Source organism: Aquila chrysaetos, chromosome Z (genome assembly GCF_900496995.4).
Source record: "Aquila chrysaetos chrysaetos chromosome Z, bAquChr1.4, whole genome shotgun sequence".
Lineage (NCBI taxonomy): Eukaryota > Metazoa > Chordata > Aves > Accipitriformes > Accipitridae > Aquila > Aquila chrysaetos.
This window is the reverse complement of record NC_044030.1, coordinates 13,708,756-13,730,920: the sequence shown is the minus strand read 5'-3', so window position 1 is coordinate 13,730,920 and position 22,165 is coordinate 13,708,756. Positions and strand designations below refer to the sequence as shown.

General features: G+C 41.0%; 1 protein-coding gene across 7 annotated transcripts in view; it reads left to right on the top strand.

Moving 5' to 3' along the window:
* The window catches only part of MOB3B (MOB kinase activator 3B), a 118,959-nt gene that overhangs the window by 72,653 nt on the left and 24,141 nt on the right, over positions 1-22,165 (top strand). For all 7 annotated transcript variants that reach the window (XM_030005000.2, XM_030005002.2, XM_030004998.2 and 4 more), the window contains one exon: positions 20,006-20,208. In XM_030005000.2, the coding sequence (XP_029860860.1) occupies positions 20,006-20,208 (203 nt within the window). The remainder of the gene's footprint in view (positions 1-20,005; positions 20,209-22,165) is intronic.

Sequence of the window (22,165 nt, the reverse complement as noted above, 5' to 3'; positions counted from 1 at the left end):
TCTTGGATGATAGACCAGTGTCTTGTAGAAAAATAGAAAAAGATAGGATGGAAACATAGACTATGAATCAAATCACAGATTAAGTTTGAATTATTTAAAACTGAAAATTGCCTTCACAGTAGTGTGGCTGATTACAAAAAGCATAGGATATTGAAGGTCAGGCTTACTAGCTACAGATTAATTTGACTTTTTTTTTTCTTACGTAATTATAATGAAACCATATTTGATTTTAATAATATTTTCTTCTTGAATAAAATGGCAGCGAACAATGTCTTTCTCTTGTTTATATTTTGGCTCTGTTGGGCTGCTATGTGTCTCCAGCATTTTCCTCTATAATGTCTATGTTCATGTGGTCTAGATTTAATCACCTAGATAGGAATTCAAAGCTGTGAACTTACACCACCAATCCTGTTCCCCTGGGACTGAAGTGTTGACTTAAAACCTATTTGTCAGAATATGATCCCAAAAAGGCAAGTAGTTTGTCTTCCCCTGTGAACTTCCAATACTCTTTGCTGAGCAAAATGGACACTGCTTTCTTTTTTAAACTTTCTATTGTTAATTCCTGGTGACTGAGACAAGACAAAGAAAGGAGCATGAGTACTCTCAGCTGTAGACTCCAGCTGCTAATTCAACCAGCCAGACTCTGCTGGCTTTGGCAGATGGTTCTTTCTTAGCACGACATCTTTAATGGCCCACTTCCCCTTGTTGGCCAGGGACAAGCTGTAAAATCATTAAATGGTACTTAAAGATACCTATTAAACTTTCCATCTGCGTACCACATTTGAACTCCACACACTGCCTTGTTACTAACATGATTTTCCCAAGCAAGACAGCCACAAAGTTTCCAATTTATATTTCAGTTGGTTTTGTACATCATCTGCATTTTGAATGTTTTTTTACTTAAAATATTTTTGAAGCAGAAGTGCAAAACTCTCTGAATGTTTACTTTTAGCTTTGATGGTCTCAAAGGAAAAAGAACTTGGAGTAGCTTTTAAAATCTCAGAAATTATTAATGATTTGAGCATGTCATGTGTGAATAGCAGAAATGAGTGATTCTTTGAAGAAACCTTGCTTTCTGGATGCTTGGAATGTATAAGAGGCAGCACGTGATTCAGGGCAATGGACAATCTCTGAATCTAAAGCCATACTTAGCATTAGCTTCCAGCACTGTGGTGAAACTTTACTGTCTGAAAGAATAAAGAGTAGTAGGAAAGTTGTAAGAGTTTTCTGTGATCTGGAAAGTGGGAGGAGCTGTTTACAAAACTCTTACACAGGAGGGCACCACATTAGTTCTTAGTGATGCCATACACCTGTGCACTAAGTTGAAATAGCAGAAAATGGTTAAACTGCCATGGTTGTCTGACTATGAATAACTGCCAAAGAAAGTCAAGCGGGCCAAGGGATTAATTATTAAATGGGTCAGCTAACAGAATAAGGAGCAACAAGCCAGAGACAGCTGAGGTAGATTGTACTCCAGCGGCAACTGAAATTCGTCTTTTCTTCCCAGAAAAATCTAACCATTCAGGTTAATGAGGTGTTACTGCAGGGAATGGGACAATTAATTCTCCTACTGTTGCCTTACTTAAGGAATTAGGTATTCAGTATTACCCTGTTGACCTGCCTTGCTGGTGTTTTGTTTTGTCTTTGGAATCAATTGACCCAAACATTATTTTTATTAGCGAAATCCATCTCCTTGATTACCTTTTGTGTCCTCACACCTGGCAAGTAAGCACTACTTAAACAATAACTAAAACAACACTGTGTTACCAACATTGTTCTCATACGAAATTCAAAATACAGCACTGTACCAGCTACTAGGAAGAAAATTAACCCTGTCCCAGCTGAAACCAGGACAGACTGCATTTTTGCAACGGTCTGGATAACTGGTCATACATGGGTATGGCTGTAGCCAACAGAAAGAGTTTCAAAAAACTATGTCTATTTTCAGTAAAGCCATCATCACAGAGTCATCTTCTTGTGTACATTAGTTTCTCTGGAAAATTTGTTTCAGGATGACTTGATTTTCTTTGACTCACTTTCGGCACCTTGTCACATAAACTATCTCAGTTTACCTTCTAATATGTAGAGGGTTTTTCTGTTGTTTTTTAAGAACCAACACAATGAAAGAACACTGTATATGAAGGGTTTTCCCTATCTAGTCCTTGTTCTTTATCCATTTTTGATGAATCCCCTTGAAAAAAGTGGTCTCTTGATCATGATACAATTATGGTATTTGCATACTAATAGCTACTTTGCAATGTTGAGACTGCAGGTGATAAATGCATAAAGTATTGTCTAGAAAAGAAAGCAAAGGGTAGGAGTAAATAGTTGAATTCTTCCACTGTGGAACTGAAGGTCAGTTGTAGAGTTCTGCAGCCTGACATGGTGGGACTTCGATTCCTTAACATAGGTGAGCTGGAAAAAAGGGTGAGGAACCAGTTGATAACATTTGCTGATGCTACAAAGTTACTCAAGGTAGCAGGACAGAAACTGACTTTGAAGGATTGCAGAAGGCAATACTGTGAGACAGTAACTAAGCAATAAAAAAGCAGATAAAATTCAGTGTAGAAAAGTAAGAAGTGTTGCATGTGGGAAAACAGTCCTGGTTTCTCTGTAAAATTATCATCTCTGAGGCGACTGTTACCATGCAGATTAAGAAAGACAATTCAAACGTTAAGAACAAACAAATGTTAAGAATTACTAGGAAATAAATTGGTAGCAAACCAAAAAGCATAATTATGCACCTGTGTAAATCCCTGTTTCTCCCACACCTTTTTGCAGTTCTCTAATCACAGAGAAGGTAATGTTAAAACTGGAAAAGTTTCAGAGAAGGCAACGAGGATGAGCAAAGGTATAGGAATGCTTCTGAATTAGGAACAGAGGAGTTGACTTAGACATGTCTCCATAGAAAAGAGGCGAGCTGACGAGCAGGATATGGTATGAGCATTGCAGGCAGGGTTTGCCTGTTTACTGCCTCTTCCAAGCCAAGAACTCACCAGGGAGAGTGAGACATACAAGAAACAGTGCCGGGCAGACTGCAGAGCACCTTGCCACAGGAAGATGTAAGTGCAAGAACTACAGACAGGTTTAAGGGGTAGCTGGAGAGGCAGTTTGAAGAGAGATCTATTGCAGGCTACAGTAGGCTCAGCAAATTGCTTGAGCAGAAAGTGATCAAAGGCAAGGAGGTCATTAGGAGAAAGCATCATATATAGAATACTGGCCTGAACCAGAACACTTGTTTTCATGTTCCTTCTGAAGTAAATTTTTTATTCTTCATTAAGGCCTTTGGATGTAATGTATTCCCCTCTACATCTAATTTGGCTTGGACAAACAGGCAGAAACAAATGGAAGCAACATACCCCAAGCTGCTGCTGTTCTGAGTTGTCCATTGTGCCCTTCTGACAGACAGTGCCTTCCCTTGTGGGCTGCTTGTGAACCAGTACCCAAACTGCTGCACCTTTCAGCACATTACAGTGAACCAGCTCTGATTTAAGTTTTAGATCAGACATACATATCATAATAATAGCAAAGTATGTGAAGGGATTGATTTGCCAATTGATTTGCTGTGCCCCATGGTCTGTCTGCCTGAGCTGTAAGTTTCAGAGAAGACAGACATATTTGTGCATGGTAAGCTGAATGTAGTGCTACATTGAGCACTGAGTGCAACAGGCTTTTTTTCCCCCTCTTGTTAGCTTTGTTACTAATACTCATCTTAGATTTTCAAGGCGGGTAATAGAAAGATAAGAAATTTTGTAACACTGCAGTTACACAAAGAAAGCACAAAGCAGGTGGGACATAACTCTGTGATTCCACAAAGCCCTACCTTCTATATTTGATATTAAGCCTGTGCTTACATCTACCCCTCTTCAGGTAAACACCCAAGAGCAAAGACATGAAATGGGAAATGGTAGTATTAAGGAATCTTGCCATCAACTGTCCTTACGTTATGTGTTTCTTATTTTTACTGACCCCCCCGAGCTTTCTGACAACAGGAATGTGATGCTTTAATGGAATTGCATACTCAAAGAATAGTTTAGGGAAGTTACCTTCTGAGGTCATGTTATCTCCTCTTTCACCCCAAACTGTGGGGTTTCTAAAGCAATTACAAATCAGAATGACAGAAATTGTCCCTTGTCACACAGAGGTTTTGTCAGAAAAAAATAAAGAAAAAGTTTTAATGGTATGTTCTCAGTTGGAACAGCTTAAATTTAACTGAGAACAGTAATTTAAAGGTAAGTGGATCTGGAAGGTTGATCTGTATGCTGATTAATAAGGCTACGTGTTTTGCACTTGGTTTTCTCTCTTGAGTATTTCTAGAGCTGCTGCATGTTCTCCCTCTTGCACCAGAAAGTTCAGTGGAGATACTGCAGCTGCTCTTGGTGCTTAATAGTGCATCCAGAAAATATCAGTGCTGTAAACAGATTTTTTGAATTGACAGGGTGCCACAAACGTCTCAGATTCAGGGATTGATGCAGCCTTTATTTTAACGTGAAGTTTACTGCTAGGCAGGAAGTGAAAGTATTACAGTCTGCGGACTGTACATACTGCTTCATGATCTATACTCAGGGAGAGCTTGCTTTATATATATATATAAAAATACATATAAAGTTTTAAGTGATACACTCCACAGTAGTGGCAACACTTCTGTTGGGACTTACTATGACTCAGTAATGGTCTGGAGGAACTCTAAAACTGTAGTAAAGTCTTTTCATAAAGGACAATCCATAGCAAATTTTGAATGAATGAACACACAATGGGGTCAGTGTGATATCTCTGTGTGCTCTTCAGTCATCTTGTATGCAAACTTAAACACAACTTAAAACGCACCTTTTGACTGAACCTTTAGTCTGTCTTAATAACTGACAAAGAGCAGATTTTTAAATGAATTTATTTTGTTTAGTCTTCTGGATTCTGTCTTTAGTGTTCATGTTTCAGACTTTTTTTTCTGCAGAATCATGAAGGCTCAAACCTTGCGTTTAATTTTGGGATAGATATTAAAAGATTTTGTGTATACATTTATATAAAACCAGCCCAATTTTTCACATAGCCAAAAGCTTGTAGGAGCTTAAGTGCTGCAAGATAAAATGTCCATGTAGGAACACTTGTGATGGTGTCTTAAGAGTTCCCCATACTCCCTAAGGCAGCATGATCTCCTAAGCCCTTGGAGAGGTCTGTGCACAAAGTAATTTTTTAATGTCTTGCAGCCTTCACAATGTTTGGAATATGTTGACCACACCCCGAGACTGATAAGCACATTGTCCTGGGAATAGTCCCACTGAAAATGTGTTCTGAATCAGGAGCGGGAGGATATGACTCTAATCATGGTGATGCTTTCAGAGGAAAAATAAACAGACTTACAATGACCTCAAGTCTGTGGGGATCAATGCAGTTGTATCCATTGGGTTCAGGGTAAACTTAACTCAGTTTTCATAGAAGCACATACTACAATGTGTAATAACAGACCATCCATACTAATGCAGTGCTGCTGTTGAACATTTTTTCATATTTACTCACTTTTTGTTGATACAAAAGGTGACATTTCTGGGAAACAATGAGTGGATTCCTAACCATGGTATAGCCAAAAAGTATGACTTGTTGCAGAAATTAGTATGTGAAGTTCTGTGCACTGTATATTGAACAACACTACACCGTAGTATCAGTCTGTTATGGCCAGCCATCTCTTTCTTCTTACCAGTTCTAGTCTAGGTTTTTAACCTCGATATAGCATGTTTGTTGCAGGAGGTTTTTTGAACACAGTATGTAATAATTTTTCTTTTAATGTCATTCTATTTTCCAGCAGAGATCCATGCTGAATCTGAGTGGTGGGCTGCAGAGCCTCCTCAATACTTTCTCTTTTCCTCACAGTCATGTGTTAATTCTTAAATGTAATAGACGAACCTGATCCCAGGGCATGCACAAATAACAGCTTGCCTAAAGGATATATCGTCTAAGTTCACAATTGTTTAGTTAGTGCCTATGTGTATTTGCACATGAAGGCACTGTATTGAAAATGTAGATGTATAACAACACATCACTAGATCCCTTCCCATGCTTCCACTTCTTATGCAGTAGCTTCTTGTGGTGCACCAATAGTGCATACTATGCTATTGTTAAAAATTAAATGTTTTGCTTGGTGTTTTGCTCTTGTTCTGATGGAACTATGTGATCCAAGCAGAGAAAATCAAGTACTTGGTCTTTGCAGACCAGTTTTACCTCATTACAGTTACTAACAATGAACTCCTTGTTGTGAAAATGTATGAGTTTATTGCCATTGTTCTTTGAACAGTCCCACTTTCCATGGCCATGTTAAGCTGTTGCTGTCATAGGAACCACAACTGCTGCTGTGTTTATCTCTGGAATAGGAGGAAAGAAAAAGGCACAATGCCTTGAGCATGTAAACTCTAGAGCCTCTCTCTGTCTTCTGTCACAGGCGGAGTTCTCCAGTATACTTGCAACAAATTGCACCCCATTTTAGACATTATTTCCATAACATTCAGCTTCCTGGAATATCACTAAAGGGTAAGTTGGCAGGCTGGCCTATTCACTCTTATGAAGATCTAATGTTTTAAGACACACTGAACTGGAAATCCTGAGGGTGAGAGCAGGATTTAAGAGACTAGTACTGATTCCATCCTCATCATTGTAAAAATAAAAAATATAAACAGGTCTATTGTGAGTAAGCAGGAGGAAATAAGAAATCCATTTTCTCTATGATTTATTCATGTTTTTGTTCCATGGAAGAGACAGCTTGAGCCCAGTACCTAGAGATACTCTTCAAAATGCAAAAGTTAAGCCCTTTCTGAAAGTCTGTCCTTGCCTGCCAGCACACTGACCTGTCAGAGCTCTGCTAGTAAACCATGTGTCAGAGAACTGGGTCCGCAGTAATTTGAAGCTCTCCATCCAATTGCTTGGTAGTCCTTTTTTCAGTAACACACAGCTGACTTCATTCCAGGTGCTAGTAGTTAAATTGCCTTTGGCAGCACTGTCTGAGATGTAGGTGCTCTGTATCTTACACAGTATATTGGTGCTCAGAGCCTACACACACAAACTCAAAGCCCGAAAGCACAAAAGAGGTGGAACTAGCACCGCTGCTACTGTATGCCTCCTCTTTAAGGATGCTTAAGGATAATTGCTGAGCCAAGACCACATTCACCCATTGTCCTGCTATACAGACAGGAAATTTTAAGTGTCCAGATACATAAAGCCACCAGCTCTCTGTCAGGTTTTACACCCAAGTTTTATCTGTCCTTCACTGTCTCAGCCTTCAGGCTATGTTAGTTACAGTGTGACCATATACATGCCTGTAAACTTAAAAGGTGATTGATGTTATACACCATATAAGCAGTGGCAGAGATCATGTAAGCTTAAGTTAAACCTATAGATAAAAACGTATAGACATTAAAACATTAAACATGAAGATAAATGTTTGCTCCTTAGATGATTAATCTTAAACATATAGATAAATCAGTCTCCTCAGCAAGAAACTTAAAAGTATATGTTTAGCTCTTACTGAAGTGGAGTAGTCACCCTTGCTAATATAAGTGCACTTAGTCTTCCTGTAGGTTTCTAAAGCTGTGCTAAAAACAACAAAAAATCCCTGTAAATCCCACCTTCAGTTAAATTGTCCCTACATGATGAAAACAGTGTGGGGATCTGACCAGTATTTCAGTTTCAGATATAAGGTGAAAGGAAAGGCAGCAGTATAGATGGTATCTGTTGTGCATCTGAGGACTGGAGTGGGGATATATACAATTTTTCTGTCACACATAAAAAAGTATTTTATTAATTTGTATAGGCACCCTAAAGAAACATTTTATGACTCTGTGTTTGAATTTCTTTAAGCTTTTCATTTATGAAAATTAAGGTCCAATGAGTGTTTTCTTGTTCTTGTGAATGAACTAAAAGTAATTCCTGCAGAACTAGCTTCTAGCTTCTAGAAAAAGATACTAAGCTAAAATAATCTTTGCCTTATTGTCTTCTCAGGTCTGTGATATTCAGTAGGCATTAAATGGAATAACAGAAAATGTTCATAGGTGGTTTTCAAGAGCCAAAGAAGAGTTCATGCAGCTGAAGCTGCTGCAATATAGAAATGTTCTTTATATAATAGTTAAAAGGTCTGTTGATAAGATGGTGTTGCCCATGACTAGTGGGGCCTGAGGTGTTTCTTCTAAAAGTAGTGTTCGAGGCTGTCAAATATTTGATATTCCAAGCTTTGGTGAGTGGGAATTGGATGATGGATGCTGAGTTAGGGAAGGACTGAGAGTGTATTAACCCTGTAAAAGATCTGTTAATGAGAAGATTTTACTCTAGTGAAATCAGGGTGCCTCGTTTTCTCAGCTGAATTTGATAATAGAGCAAATCAACTTATTTTTGGCTAGTTATGTTTTAAAATACTCCTTTCATTTGTTCTCTTTGAAAACTTTTCATCCTGTAGTGCATTTGATTTTTATTGAGTTATTTTCATTCAAAATTTTTATTAGCACATGAGTCTTGCAAAAGTAGTTGGTTAAGGTCAAGTTAATGCAACTTTTGAAATTCTTTCTGTAATTGTCCTTTGCTAGTGACATTAAAATAATATTACACTGCTTAAACGGGATACTCCTGCTCGTTGATTTTCCAGACTCATTTTCAATGAAATTAGTGGTAAAGCTTCTTTTGAATTTCAGGTACCAGATGGAGTCCTAGGCATCTGAAGAGGCAGATCGTATCTATTCATGACATATTGGAAGAATCTGTTTAAATGATAGTAGCTCCTTTGCATGGGCAATAGTAGGTTTTGAGTGCCTTGTAAATCCAAGCATCATTGGACTATACTTTAGTAGTAAAGATAGTCTTATAGGGGTATATACAATCAAATATTCAAATCTTTTTAATATGACTTTAGTTCCTGTTTTGGAATTACACTGAGTCCAAAACCTGTCAGTCAATAACAGCTTTTATGCAGGCTCCACAGTATGAGTTTGTGTGGGTGTGTTTGCATGTGTGGATTTGTGTGTGTGTGTGCATGTGCCTGCTGACATAACCTGAAATGTCTTGAAAAGTGCTGTCATCTGTGAGCATAAAGTCCCGTGTATTCTGGTTCCTTTTCCAGAATGATTTGAAATGGTCTTCCTTTTATGAGATGAATATGTTACTGCAAAATGCAGGAGCACTTCCTGGAGCAGGACTACCCACTGGGCTACAGAGTCATGCTGTGTCTTCTGCTGCCTTCTGACATTGCAAGTCTTAGAATCATAGAATCATTTAGGTTGGAAAAGACCTTCAAGATCATCGACTCCAACCATCAACCATGCCCACTAAACCATGTCCTGAAGTGCCTTATCTATATGCTTTTTGAATACCTCCAGGGATGGTGACTCAACCACTTCCCTGGGCAGCCTGTTCCAATGCCTGATAATCCTTTCAGTAAAGAAATTTTTCCTAATATCCAACCTAAACCTTCCCTGGTGCAACTTGAGGCCATTTCATCTCGTCCTATCTCCAGCCACCTGACAGAAGAGACCAGCACCCACCTCACTACAACCCCCTTTCAGGTAGTTGTAGAGAGTGATAAGATCTCCCCTCAGCCTCCTTTTCTCCAGGCTAAACAACCCCAGCTCCCTCAGCCGCTCCTCATAAGACTTGTGCTCCAGGCCCCTCACCAGCTCGGTTGCCCTTCTCTGGACACGCTCCAGCACCTCAATGTCTTTCCTGTAGTGAGGGGCCCAAAACTGAACACAACACTCGAGGTGCAGCCTCACCAGTGCCGAGTACGGGGGACAATCACCTCCCTGCTCCTGCTGGCCACACTATTTCTGATACAGGCCAGGATGCCGTTGGCCTTCTTGGCCACCTGGGCACACCGCTGGCTCATATTCAGCCGGCTGTCAACCAGCACCCCCAGGTCTTTTTCTGCTGGGCAGCTTTCCAGCCACTCTTCCCCAGGCCTGTAGCGCTGCATGGGGTTGCTGTGGCCCAAGTGCAGGACCCGGCACTTGGCCTTGTTGAACCTCATACAATTGGCCTCAGCCCATCTATCCAGCCTGTCCAGATCCCTCTGTAGAGCCTTCCTACCCCTGAGCAGATCAACCCTCCCTCCCAACTTGGTGTCATCTGCAAACTCGCTGAGGGTGCACTCGATCCCCTTGTCCAGATCATTGATAAAGTTATTAAAGAGAATTGGCCCCAGTACTGAGCCCTGGGGAACACCACTTGTAACTGGCCACCAACTGGATGTAACTCCATTCACCACAACCTTCTGGGCTCGTCCATCCAGCCAGTTTTACACCCAGCAAAGAGTATGCTTGTCCAAGCCATGAGCTGCCAGCTTCTCAAGGAGTATGCCATGAGAGACAGTGTCAAAGGCCTTACTGAAGTCCAGGTAGACAACATCCACAGCCTTCCCCTCATCCACTAGGCGGGTCACCTGCTCATAGGAGATCAGGTTCATTAAGCAGGACCTGCTTTTCATGAACCCGTGCTGGCTGGGCTTGATCCCCTGGTTGTCCTGCGTATGCCATGTGAGCACACTCAAGATGAACCACTCCATAATCTTCCCTGGTACCGAGGTCAGGCTGACAGGCCTGTAGTTCCCTGGATCCTCTCTCTGATCCTTCCTGTAAATGGGCGTCACATTGGCAAGACTCCAGTTGTCTGGGACCTCCCCTGTTGACCAGGATTGCTGATAAATGAGGGAGAGTGGCTTGGCAAACTCCTCCACCAGCTTCCTCAGCTCTCTTGGATCCTATCTGGTCCCATAGACTTGTGAGTGTCCAGGTGACATAGCAGGTCATTAAGTATTTCCTCCTGGATTATGGGGGGTATATTCTGCTCTCCGTCCCTGTCTTCCAGCTCAGGGGGCTGAGTACCCTGAGGATAACTGGTCTCACTATTAAAGACTGAGGCAAAGAAGGCATTAAGTACCTCAGCCTTTTCCTCGTCTTTGGTGGCAATGTTCCCCTCTGTATCCATTAAAGGATAGATATTCTCCTTGGCTCTTCTTTTCAGCACAGTAGCTTCAAGATGGCATGAAGAGTGCAGCTGCCCAGATTCATCAGTTTTCTATTGATGAACATACTTCCCTGCAAAAAAGTAGAAATAGGTTTGAGTGTCCTTAGTTCAGATAACACTACCTTCTCTGGCTCTGCTCTGAAATGAAAAGTGTCACTGCTGCCTTTGGTACTGAAGCTGATGCAAGCAGTGCGTATCAGGCATGTGCTGAGCATTCCTCCGAGGAAAGCTGGATATCCTGTTCAGTGTTTGAACATCAGTTAGTATTTACATGGGAGGGAGGGACTGACCTCTTCCAGTAAGGCAGTTCTCAGAAAACAAGGGAGGCTAAACTTCGGGTGCCTGGGAGGGTCCTCGGTTGAGCGAGGGCATGGATTGGAACCAACTGAAGACAGAGTAGCTGAGGTTGCAGTTACAGACTTCTGAAGAGTGAATCTGGCTTAGCTCTCTGATGTTCGAGAGTGCTTAAGTGTGCTGGGAGGGGGTTGCTTGGCTCTTTTTTCTTCAGCTGATGGGTTCATTCAATTTTACAACCCGTTAACAGTTGTAAAAACAGAGTAATGAAAAGCATCTGTTGTGCTACCCTCAGATCTGATGTTATAAAAGCAAAAATAGTTAAACATGGAAAAGCAGATTTAAAAGCCCCAACTGGGTCTTGCTCGTCAGCCTGCAGAATTCTCTCCCAGGATGCTGGACTTTATTCCAGGCTGCACTGTTATAAATCAGGATTAACTCAAACAAAGTCAGGGACCAGGATTCTGTTCTTGGGGTTTTTTGTTCTTAGTTTTCTGGATCAGAAATTCCAGTCTTCCACTAAACTTCCCTTGCATGCTGCTATATAATTGTCTTTCCCTATCTCATGAAAGAGCTACATTTTAATGGAGGGAAAAATAACTCATTTAAAACTTCTAAATCAGTTCTCCAAGGAACTACTGATATGCACTGAGGATATTGGCATACACACACAAGATTGCTAAGTCAGAAAACAACTTGCATTAGGAGACACCAGGGCTGTGATCTGAGGTGTTAGAACTGCCTGAATGTTTCTTCTAATGGCCCACTAAAAAGGAATTTAGCACAGTAATCATCTGAAGAATGAACGTTTCTTTTGTGATATTAACCTTTGAACTACAGTTACTTGTTAAAGTCAAGCCATGAGTTTTGGCAGATGTAAAGCCTCTTTTTCAGTCAACTGCTGGAACATCCGTGTCTTGGGGACAGGAGGCTGTTTTGTCTGATTCTGAGTGCATCTCTAAGACCATGCTGCTTGCTGCTTCTGATAATGTTTCATATTGCTGCATCTTGCTGCATTAGTAAGCCCAAGAGGGGCCCTTAGAACAGCATGTTATTTCCAGTGTCCCTGTGAAATTAATGGGGAACCAGAATGTTTGTTTCCTGAAGACATCAGAAGTTAATAAAAAAAATAAAAGCCATGCTGGCCAGTGGTGCACTCAGCAAGGAAAGCCAAAACCGTGTAATTACCTGGAAATTGTCAGGCTATGGTAAGTATTGTAGGAAGAAAGCTATTAACAAACCTCTGCCAGGTGGGAAGGAAATTTTTTCCATTGATATCTTGGCCAGGCTACAGTGTTCATACATTCTTTTTCCTTGCATTCACTTGTTGGGTTAATAAACTCTCTTTTCCCACCCTAAGCTGTTATACTACCAAATGGCTGCTATATTTTCTGTCCCAGAAGAGGCTGCATTTTGTTCACCTGTACTATAGTTTCTGCTAAGGCAGGGAGAGCTCTAAATTATTCTAATGGATCTCCAAGCCTATTTTGGACTATGTATATATTAATGCCATATAAAGTTCAAATGCAATGCTCCAACAAATCTCATTCTGTTACTATAGTGAAGATGGATCTTCCAGGGCAGACGAGTTACATTGCCACACAACCATGACTCTGCAGCTTTTTATGACATTCAGTGTTCTCATTGCCATGAATACCTACAGATCTATTCTAATGGGTTTATCAGCCTGGTTATTGTCTGGGATAAAACTACCCTTGCTTGGTACAGGCAGCAAGAGTGTTCTGCTTTCTAGCATTGCAGTGTTTCTCTTCTGTTCCTCTGCAGCAGCAGAAGCAGAAGTAGTACGTACCAGGGAGGAGGTCAGGTTGTAGTCAGGAACAGCCATTGTAAATTTGCTTAAAATCCAAGGTATCTGGCTTATGCAGTGCAAGGATTTAGGTCCCTCTGTCCTCTGATTTCAGGGTGAGTCAGTTCAGGTGCTTTGCATACTTAGGTGTTTCACAGTATTTGCATTATAATACTGCTTTTCCGGTGAAATTGTTAATTAAATGGCAAAATTTAGTGCCATCACCCATTTCTTCTACACAGCAGCAGGGAGAGCTGTTGTGGATGTTCAGGTAGTGCAAAGCCTCAAACAATTTTCTGATCTGTACCCTGTTCCATTTAGAGTTCTCTCCAGACAGCACATGAGTACCTTTGTTGAAGATCTGACAGTGGGCCTGCCTGCTGATTTGTTTGCTCAAGAGTAACACTGTTAAGAGGTAGTCCAGCTTAAAAAGAGAAAAGGACACCAGTTTGCTTAGAAAGCCTTATAACCTCTAGAATGTTTTCCTTTCTTCTGCTCTCTCTGACATGAGAGCAGAATGGAGGGCAATATCAGGAAGATGTAGGTACATGGTAGTCTAGTTTATCCCTAATATTTTGCAGCTGTCTGCTTATTTGTGTGAGGAACAAAGTCCAGCAAAACTGACAATGTTTTCAAGCACCCTTGAAACCAACACTTCCTTGACTAACACACTGAGATAACATTAAACATCTGCTTGGATCACGGTAGGTGTTTTTGCAGCAAAGCTTCCAGCAATAGCTGAGGGCATCTTTTGCAAATTTCTGTACTTGGGGCAGTGATAGGAGAAGGAAAACATGGCGGGAGGAGAGGAAAAAGGGTTTGATTCAGGTGCCTTCTCCAAATGGTTAGTTTCTGGTAACACTGCTTTCTTGCTCCTTACTATAAAAATGGAAAAGATTCTTACTTTACCAGGTTGGCATGTTTTTAGCCTGTGTTTGCAATAGTATAATGTCAATCCTTTTGCCAATGGAGAAGGGAGTCTCTCTTTTTTCTCAGATGTGTATTTTTAAAAAAGAATGAATTATGACTGTGGCCTGATTTTCAAATGTGCAGCAAAATTTCTGTGCAAAATTGCCAAAGAGCTTACCACCTTCCCTTGAGTAAAGCAACACTTCAAACCATGCAAGAAGGTCAAAAATGCTCATGCATCTGGCATCACAGAAGATCTAACTGGGCAGTCATTTTCATTGCATGTTACAGGCGGGACTGTGAGACAGTCAAGAAGTGCATGTAACATTACAGGCAAAAAGTCAGGGTTGTTCTTTCTGGTTCTTCAGCATCAACTTTCTGGGACCATATACTTTCTGACTCTTGTCTAGAGATAATCAAGCAATAAACCCTATCATGACTTTTCTTCTGTTTCCTCTCTAACCTGTGCAACTGGCCTGCTTCAGGGGAGGTTGTGACACATATTGAAGTAAGAAGATTCAAGATTGTCATATGTTAAATGAGATGGACTTTTTGCCTGTTCCATTCATCTCAGACATTTAGTTACCCTCCTTTATCCCCACCTAATTTAGTTTCTTTAACGTCTAGCCTCTCTGTCTTATCCCACCATTTTTTTGCATCATACAAAACACAGGTTTTGTATCAGCAGGGTTTAAATGAAGACCTTCATCATGCCATTAAAACATCTGTGTTTTAAAACAACAGACCATTAACTTAGTGGTAGTCACTGCACAAGATGGTCAGCATACTTCTCCGTGTTATTGTGACCAGCCTTTTGAGCAGATAGCAGTCATAATACTGCTTTGGGGAAGTGAGTGTCATGAGAGGAAGGCCATGACACTGTCTGGAGTTGTCATGTATGTGGAATACTCAAAGAAGTAAGACAACTGATCAATGGCATGACTCAATTTGTTAGCACTGTGCTCTGTGTCCGTTTGGTGATGGATAGATTAGATCTGGATGCTTGCTCCAGCACAGGAGCAAGTCACCTGATAGCAAATTAAGAATGTGTAAGGAATGAAGTCGATAGCCTACAGAGAACTGTGGGTATAAGGCTGATTTGAAAAAGAAGGGGAAAATCCCTCCATTCTTGAATGGAAAAGAACTTGATAAATGAATCGGGCCAGCTGAGTTTTGGAAGTTGTAGAGTCCTGCTCATGTTAGGAGTCGCCTTTTCTAGCAAATCAACAGAAGCAAAAAGGTCAAGGGAGTATGGGGAGTTTGGAGCGCAGGGAAAATGACGTGACTGTTCCCCTGTGCTGCTGTGGTGCATCTGTCACCAGGTTATATGGCTGCAGGTTTTCTGAAGGAGAAGGCTGTCTGTTAGTACAGCACTGGCAAGTACAGCAGACACTCCAGAGGTATGGGTACAGTCATGCTGGGCATGTTTGTCACTGGATATACCATGCCTATCTACCCCCCACTTAATTGTTTCCCAATTGCATATATAAACCTGAGTTAAAGGAGCTTCTACTGTGTGACTGGGACATTTGAAAGGTGCTTGCACATTCTTGGGATGTAATGGGGAGCTCTGGGGTTTTGAACACCAGGTTAACAAAAAAGACCATTCTGTTACTTTCTTCTCATACAGCAGCACTGGGGCTCAGCCTACAGATGAATCAAGGCTGCCAGTTCACTCATCCAGAAATACTTTTTTCAGCACGTAGCAACTAGCTCAAAAATTTCAGTGTCATCTTTGTATTTCTTTGCCTTTTTGTTAAGGGAGAAGCTGCTGCCTGAGCATTCAGACATCAATCAAGCAGTCGCACACACAGCAGCTTCGCATCAGGCAACTCCAGTGAGCCGACGGGTGCCCCTTTCGACTCCTCACACGCAGACATACACAGATACAGACACACACAGACACAGACATCCCCCCCCCCCCCTCCCCACCCTTTGGGTGCTGCTTCTTCCCTCAGGGTTGACCCTAGGTTCCCCAAAGCAGAATCTCTAATCAAGGCCTTCAAAAGAAAAAGCGTAATTTGTTCTATCTATGGTGCACAAATTTAGACATCTTGAGCTGGGTGCCTCCAGAGAGGGACCCCAAAAACTAAAATCCCTGGCCAATTATACCCTTATAGTTTAAGTTTCTGCCCTTCACACCATAGTCTGGTCCAACAGTAATATTCGGGTCTGGGGTCTTCTCTCTCATTGGGTCCTTTTTCTCGTCTCTAGGCAGGTTCTTTCTCTTTCCTGGTTTTAAGGGTGGTTGTTACTATGTCTGCTTTTCCTGGCTCAAACTGGCTCTGAGGCTTTCTGAATTTTCTTACTCCTCCAACCAGAGAATAGGTCAACGTTAAGCAAAAGGATTAAGCAAGCTATGAGTTCTGCTTTATCATGAACGACTACTTTTAAGCAGCTTAACAAAGTCCTTAAAGCCCTCCAAAACATACTAACAGCCTCTATAATTTATATACATTCCTGTGCTATTATAGCCTTACAATCTTATCCCATGATTGCCATGTGCTGTTTACGTCTTGTTTGGGTGTCTTCCGCATGCTCTTGTAGCTCAGCTTTGCCACCTTCCAAAACACTTCTAATAATGATAACTCAGCAATCTAATTTGATGTTTTTACGTTCTGCCTCTTTGCAGTATTACCTTGCAGATAGCAAGGCATCTTCTTGGAAATTTTTTTCACTGTGAAAAAGAATCCAAAGTTTAAATATATATTTGGACTTTCGGTGGGTTTAGGGTTTTCTTCTTTGTCTTTCTCTCCTTTTTTAACTACAGAGTTTGAGGAAAGGAATTATTACATCTGGACTCCATGTTAAATGAGGGCTTGGAGGGGGAAAAAGCAAAGGCTACTGTGGCTGAGCTGAAGAACAAAGAACAGACTCCTTAACAAGGATTTAAATCTAAGCTATTCCATTCCCAAGAGCCACTCATAATAATTATGTTCTGTGGTTGATTTATTTATAACTATAGCAGTTGCGGTGGGAGCAAAACATTAGGCCAAATTCTGACCTCAGAATATAAATCTAGAATAATTTCACTCTGATTTTTTAAATTTTATTGGCATTACTTTGGATTCATTCTACTGTAACTGAGATCAGAATCTGTTCTGTTGTATTAGATTATTCTTTTTCTTTGAGACTGCATTTCTACCATCCTTTTGTCTAATTTTGAACACAAAGAGCAGCAGAGTGTATGTTTACTATTGTGGCAGCCACTTCTGTATGCTCATCTGTACCTTGAGGCTGACCAGACTTTGAGCCTTCTCTGTACTCCAGGGACAGACCGGCTGACAAGCTCTCCAAGGCTGTGGAGTCTAGCTCACTGCACAGCTACCAATTCTTTTCAGTGGTACGAAGAGGCACTTTTTAACTATTTAAGACACCGTGTCTATTTGTAAACCAGTTTTGCAGAAAGGGGAGAGAAGTGAGAGAGCCATTATGGATTCTGCTGTACCCAGGTGATAAATCTGTGGTAGCAACAATGTTTCACTGTTTATTTAAGAGTAAATGAAACAGATAGCTTTGCAAAATTGGAGAAGTTCCGCAACGGCAAATGAAACTACCTAGCCTGTCTGAAAACTTAATGCATGTGAGGAGCCCTGGGAACACTGCAAGTTTATTATGCACCCTAGACTGTTCTGCACTGGCTATTTTTTTTCTGTGTGTTATTTACATGTCCTCAAATGGACTGCCTAGTACATCAGAAAAGCTGTCAGATGAAAGTCCTTGCCCACAGCAGAAACAGTGTTCTACGGCCTTTGTGCTTACTGCCTGTAACTGTTAAGTGGGAACATGGGCTGCAGAGAAGCTAAAGGATTTGTCAGCTTGGTTTATTCAGCTTGTTTTAGTCAGTTAATGTAGAAGTATTAGTTCCTTCATTACAGTAACATTCTTCAGCAACAATCATATGTCAGCCTGTGGAAGATGAAACTAATTATTCTCCATTTTGGGACATGCCTCTTCTGGATCAGAAAATACAGTGCCTTCAAGAATTCATCTCTTAGTTCAGTAAACCAGCTTGCAGTGACAAGTGTCAGCTATTCCTCTTCCCCCTTTTTTAAGACTTAACATCTTCTTGGGTATATTTTTAAAATTCTGGTTTGGGTAGCTTTTACAAAAATGTAAAGCAGGCTGCTGCTGTAATTGTTCCTGAGTTTAGCCATGCGCTGATGGCTGAAATGTGATCCTCTGGTTAATAAGCAACTAACTGGGGTTTCTGTTATGGTTTTTGATAGATTGTATTTATTTTACCTTTGGAAATAACAATCATTTGTTATAATCCAGGTGTTTGGCTAATTGTATGGAGTTTTGATTCGAATATTGCCAAGACATCTGTACATATTATCATTTCCGTAGTTCAGTGATGTCTCAGTTCATGGCTTGAGCATTTAGGCCTCCTCCTCTGTGACCTTCGATATTAGCTTTAGCATCAAGATGAATGGATGCGACAACCAAAAGCAAAAACAACAAAAGCATTTCTTAAGGAGATAAAGTAGTTGTGTTTTGATAGATCCGGCTATTTCTCTGGTCCCCGGTTTGTACAGCAGAAGCAAGAAGGGTTGCACTGCATCTCTAAAGCTACTTGAAATTATATAAAAAGGATTTGCCTCTGATGAACCCAGCACGGGCCAAAAAAACTCAAGACACTTTCCCACATCATCTGTACCTTAGCAATGGCAACTGTAGAGGCAGTTCAAGGATACACTGAGCAGGACAGTTCTGTATGCTGATGTGCTTCCCCACGTACATGCTAACAGACACAGCGGTGTTCACATCTGCAGTGGATATACCCTGGTACCTCCTTGGCCAGGGAGTCCAAAATGAGGTGCATGTTTCTGTTGAAGGGACCCAGACTTGTTACAACCACAGTTGATATTTCATGTAATCTTTAATCAAAAATCTGTTTTCAGTATGTAAATTCTCACTGTATGCCCCCTTCAGTGAAACTGTGCAATTTGTCCATTAATTCACCACTCTTATGAGTGCTGAGCAGTATTTAACAGGAGACTAAAATTTGAAAACTAGAAAGCTTGCAGCAGTGTTAATTTAATATCTCCATCTTCTTTCTGCAAATAATAAATGTTTATGGGCTGGTTAGCTGTAAGGTTTGGGTTTTTTTTTTAAAGAAGCAATAACTACAGTTATGTAGTTCAAATGTGACTAAAATATGAACTATAACTAAAAATCAGGAAGATGTGCACAAAGCAAAGTAGCAGTAGAGTTTAGAGCATGGCACTAAAGTCATCATGTCTGAGGCACAATCACAGGAGATGAACCCTTCAGCTTTTTGGGGCAGCTCAGTGGTACACAGTGCCATGCAAGATCAGTTTTTAATGAAGGGCAGTTTTGAAGGAATTATTGGTGCCACATTGTGGATGCCTGGCTGTTCACTTGCAAATATTGCTTCTGCTGCTGCTTTGGAGTCTCCAGCTGCAAAGTAGTGTAACTGCTAAGGTATTTTGGAAGAGCTTTTCTTGTGTGTCTCCAAGAATTTTTTTATTAAAAGAGCAACCAGATTGGTACACATAACTGGGAGGAAGATGGAAACAAAGGGGTCTGTCCTTCAGTCAGGTATTTCAAATTTGTTACTAAATTTGATGCTGTGAAATGCCACTGTTGAATATGATGAGCAGGAGAGTGTCTGTCACTTCTAGGACGAGCTCTGTATGTATTAGTATTGGGAACAGCCATCTTAGGATGTAAAGCCATTGATGTTAATGGGACAGTGTGCACTGCAGTGAAAATCACATTTTTGAATGTTACAATACTGGATGTTGCTGCATTAAATTATTCAAGGAAAAAGGATCAGTACCTGTCATCTTGATCCATTAAAGTTGCTTAAGTATTTAGTTGTCTTTGGTGCTAGCGGTCAGATAAATGTATGCATTAAGTGATCTTCTGGATTGGAAAGGAGGCCTAGGAAGTCTTAACCTAGTTTGCAGTTACAAACTCGTGCTTTGCTCCAAAGCTGTTGTCTTGGGAGGATGACAACCCTGCCTTCTCTGTTCACAGGTGTTCCCTTTCCAAAGAACTTCCTTCAGATCTGCAAGAAGATACTCTGCCGGCTTTTTCGGGTGTTTGTTCACGTCTACATCCATCACTTTGACCGTATCATCCTTATGGGGGCTGAGGCCCACGTCAATACCTGTTACAAGCATTTTTATTACTTTGTGACAGAGCTCAACCTCATAGACCGCAAAGAACTAGAGCCTTTGGTAAGTGTGGGGTCTGGGGGAAAGCTCTAGGAAATTTTCCTCCTCCCTTCACTGAGCCTTTCCCACAATTGTTGCAGTGGGTTTCCGCTGGGAATAAGGTCCATGGTTGAACACAGGCAATTTAAAGGGATGAACTCTTGCCTCTGTCCATAGACCCGTTCCACCTGCTGCAATATTTGTGAGATGCTCATTAGGCTCAGTAGAAAAAGAAAAGTGCAATGTATTTTGTATGGAAAAATACAAGGTGGGAAATACTGCCATTTGAAAATAGAAGTTCATTTGTCTTCTGCTTCTTCCTGTACTATATATTTTATATATAATTTTATTCTGTCTTTTTTCATTGGTCATTAACAGCATGGTACTCATAGCAGTCACTTGAATACATGTGAAGGGAACAGTGGTCTATATAAAGGTGAATTTTTTTTTTTTTTTTTAATCTTTAAGTAGGTGTTTGTGAAGGTATTGAGTGTGTTAGATCCAGAGCACACTCTCGATATAAGTGAGACAGATGAGGTGAGACAGTGGTTCAGACAATTAGCAGTGTAACAAAACCAGGTGCTTCCTTTTGGATTGAAATAGGTCAAAATTAAATTCATTGTTTCCAAAAGTAAGGCTCCAGAAATGGAAACGCTTTTGCTGTTGCTTGCAAATGCAAATAAAATAAAAGTGTAAGCAGAGAAGGAAAAGTAAGGTGCAATTCAGAAAGCACTTTATGCAGAAACCCTCACTGTGGGCATTTAGCCAACTTTAAAAGGGATCAGGGCAACATTTCTCCATGGGTCAGAGTTTGGAAACACTGTGTTCTACAGCTTATTGATGAAGTGCTAGAACCACTAGGGATATTTTTTTTTTTTCCACAGAATCAGAATGGCTGAGGTTGGCTGGCACCTGTGGATATCTCGTAGTCCAAATCCCTACTGAAAGCAGTGTCACCTAGAAAGGGCTTCCCAGGACCATGTCAAGTTTTCTGTTGTTCCACATAAAGGCACATTGGAAGGAGGTGTATAGCATAGTTGCTATGAAACACTTCTGAAAATGTGGCAAAGTGATGTTTGCCGGCATTTCTGCAGGAATTGGAGCTGTTGCAGGTGTGGTACATGTATATGCTTATGTTGATTGAAGGAGAGCCTGTGAAGTGAGACAAAATGGATTGTTTTGTTTTCAGCAGTTCACAATGCCTGCTGAAAGACACTGCATATGGCATGTATTGATAACTTGCAATGTATCTATGGTTTCTTTCTAGACAGGAGAACTTAATATGCCATCTAAATGTGTCCTAAGGGATAGAAGGAGGCCCTGCAAAAGAGAATTTCCCTGCCAGAGTAGTGATCCTAGGTTCGCTGTAGCTGTTAAATGCTAAGGCTGTGTCACAAGCAAGATACAAGGCAGGATATCTCAGAGGTAGGAAGAGAGGCAATCTTAAGGCTGTTACAAGGTCCTTGCTTGCTTTGGAATACAGAGAGCACAAAAATGATTTAATGCTGCAGTTGGTGGTTAGCAATATTCCTGCACTAAGCAGACAATTGAAGGATTGGGGCCAGAGTGGTGCAGGAGGTGGCCCAAGTCCAGCAGCAGAGCAAGCTAGGAATGTGCTCCAACTGGTGCGTGCTTTACCCTTGCATTCCAGCATTCCGTCCCTTCACAAAATTACCCTTAGGATCATCATATGATGCAGTATTATTAACTTTGCTGGGATGCAGCGTCTCCCAGAAAAAAGTTTCACCTGCACTGGGGAGGCATTGTATCAGCAAACCTTCAAAGCTCCACCTGCTTCCATCTTACTGTCCTTGACAGTGTGGAAATGCAGAAAAAACCATATATCTGTATTTTTGTCTTCAGCTGGGCAGAGGAAAGGGAAGGAATTGCCAAACAAAAGCAGACATTACAAATAATCTTGAATTTTAATGGGGTAGTTGAGACAACCTGTGCCCTGCCAGGTTCACCATGGCAGGAAATG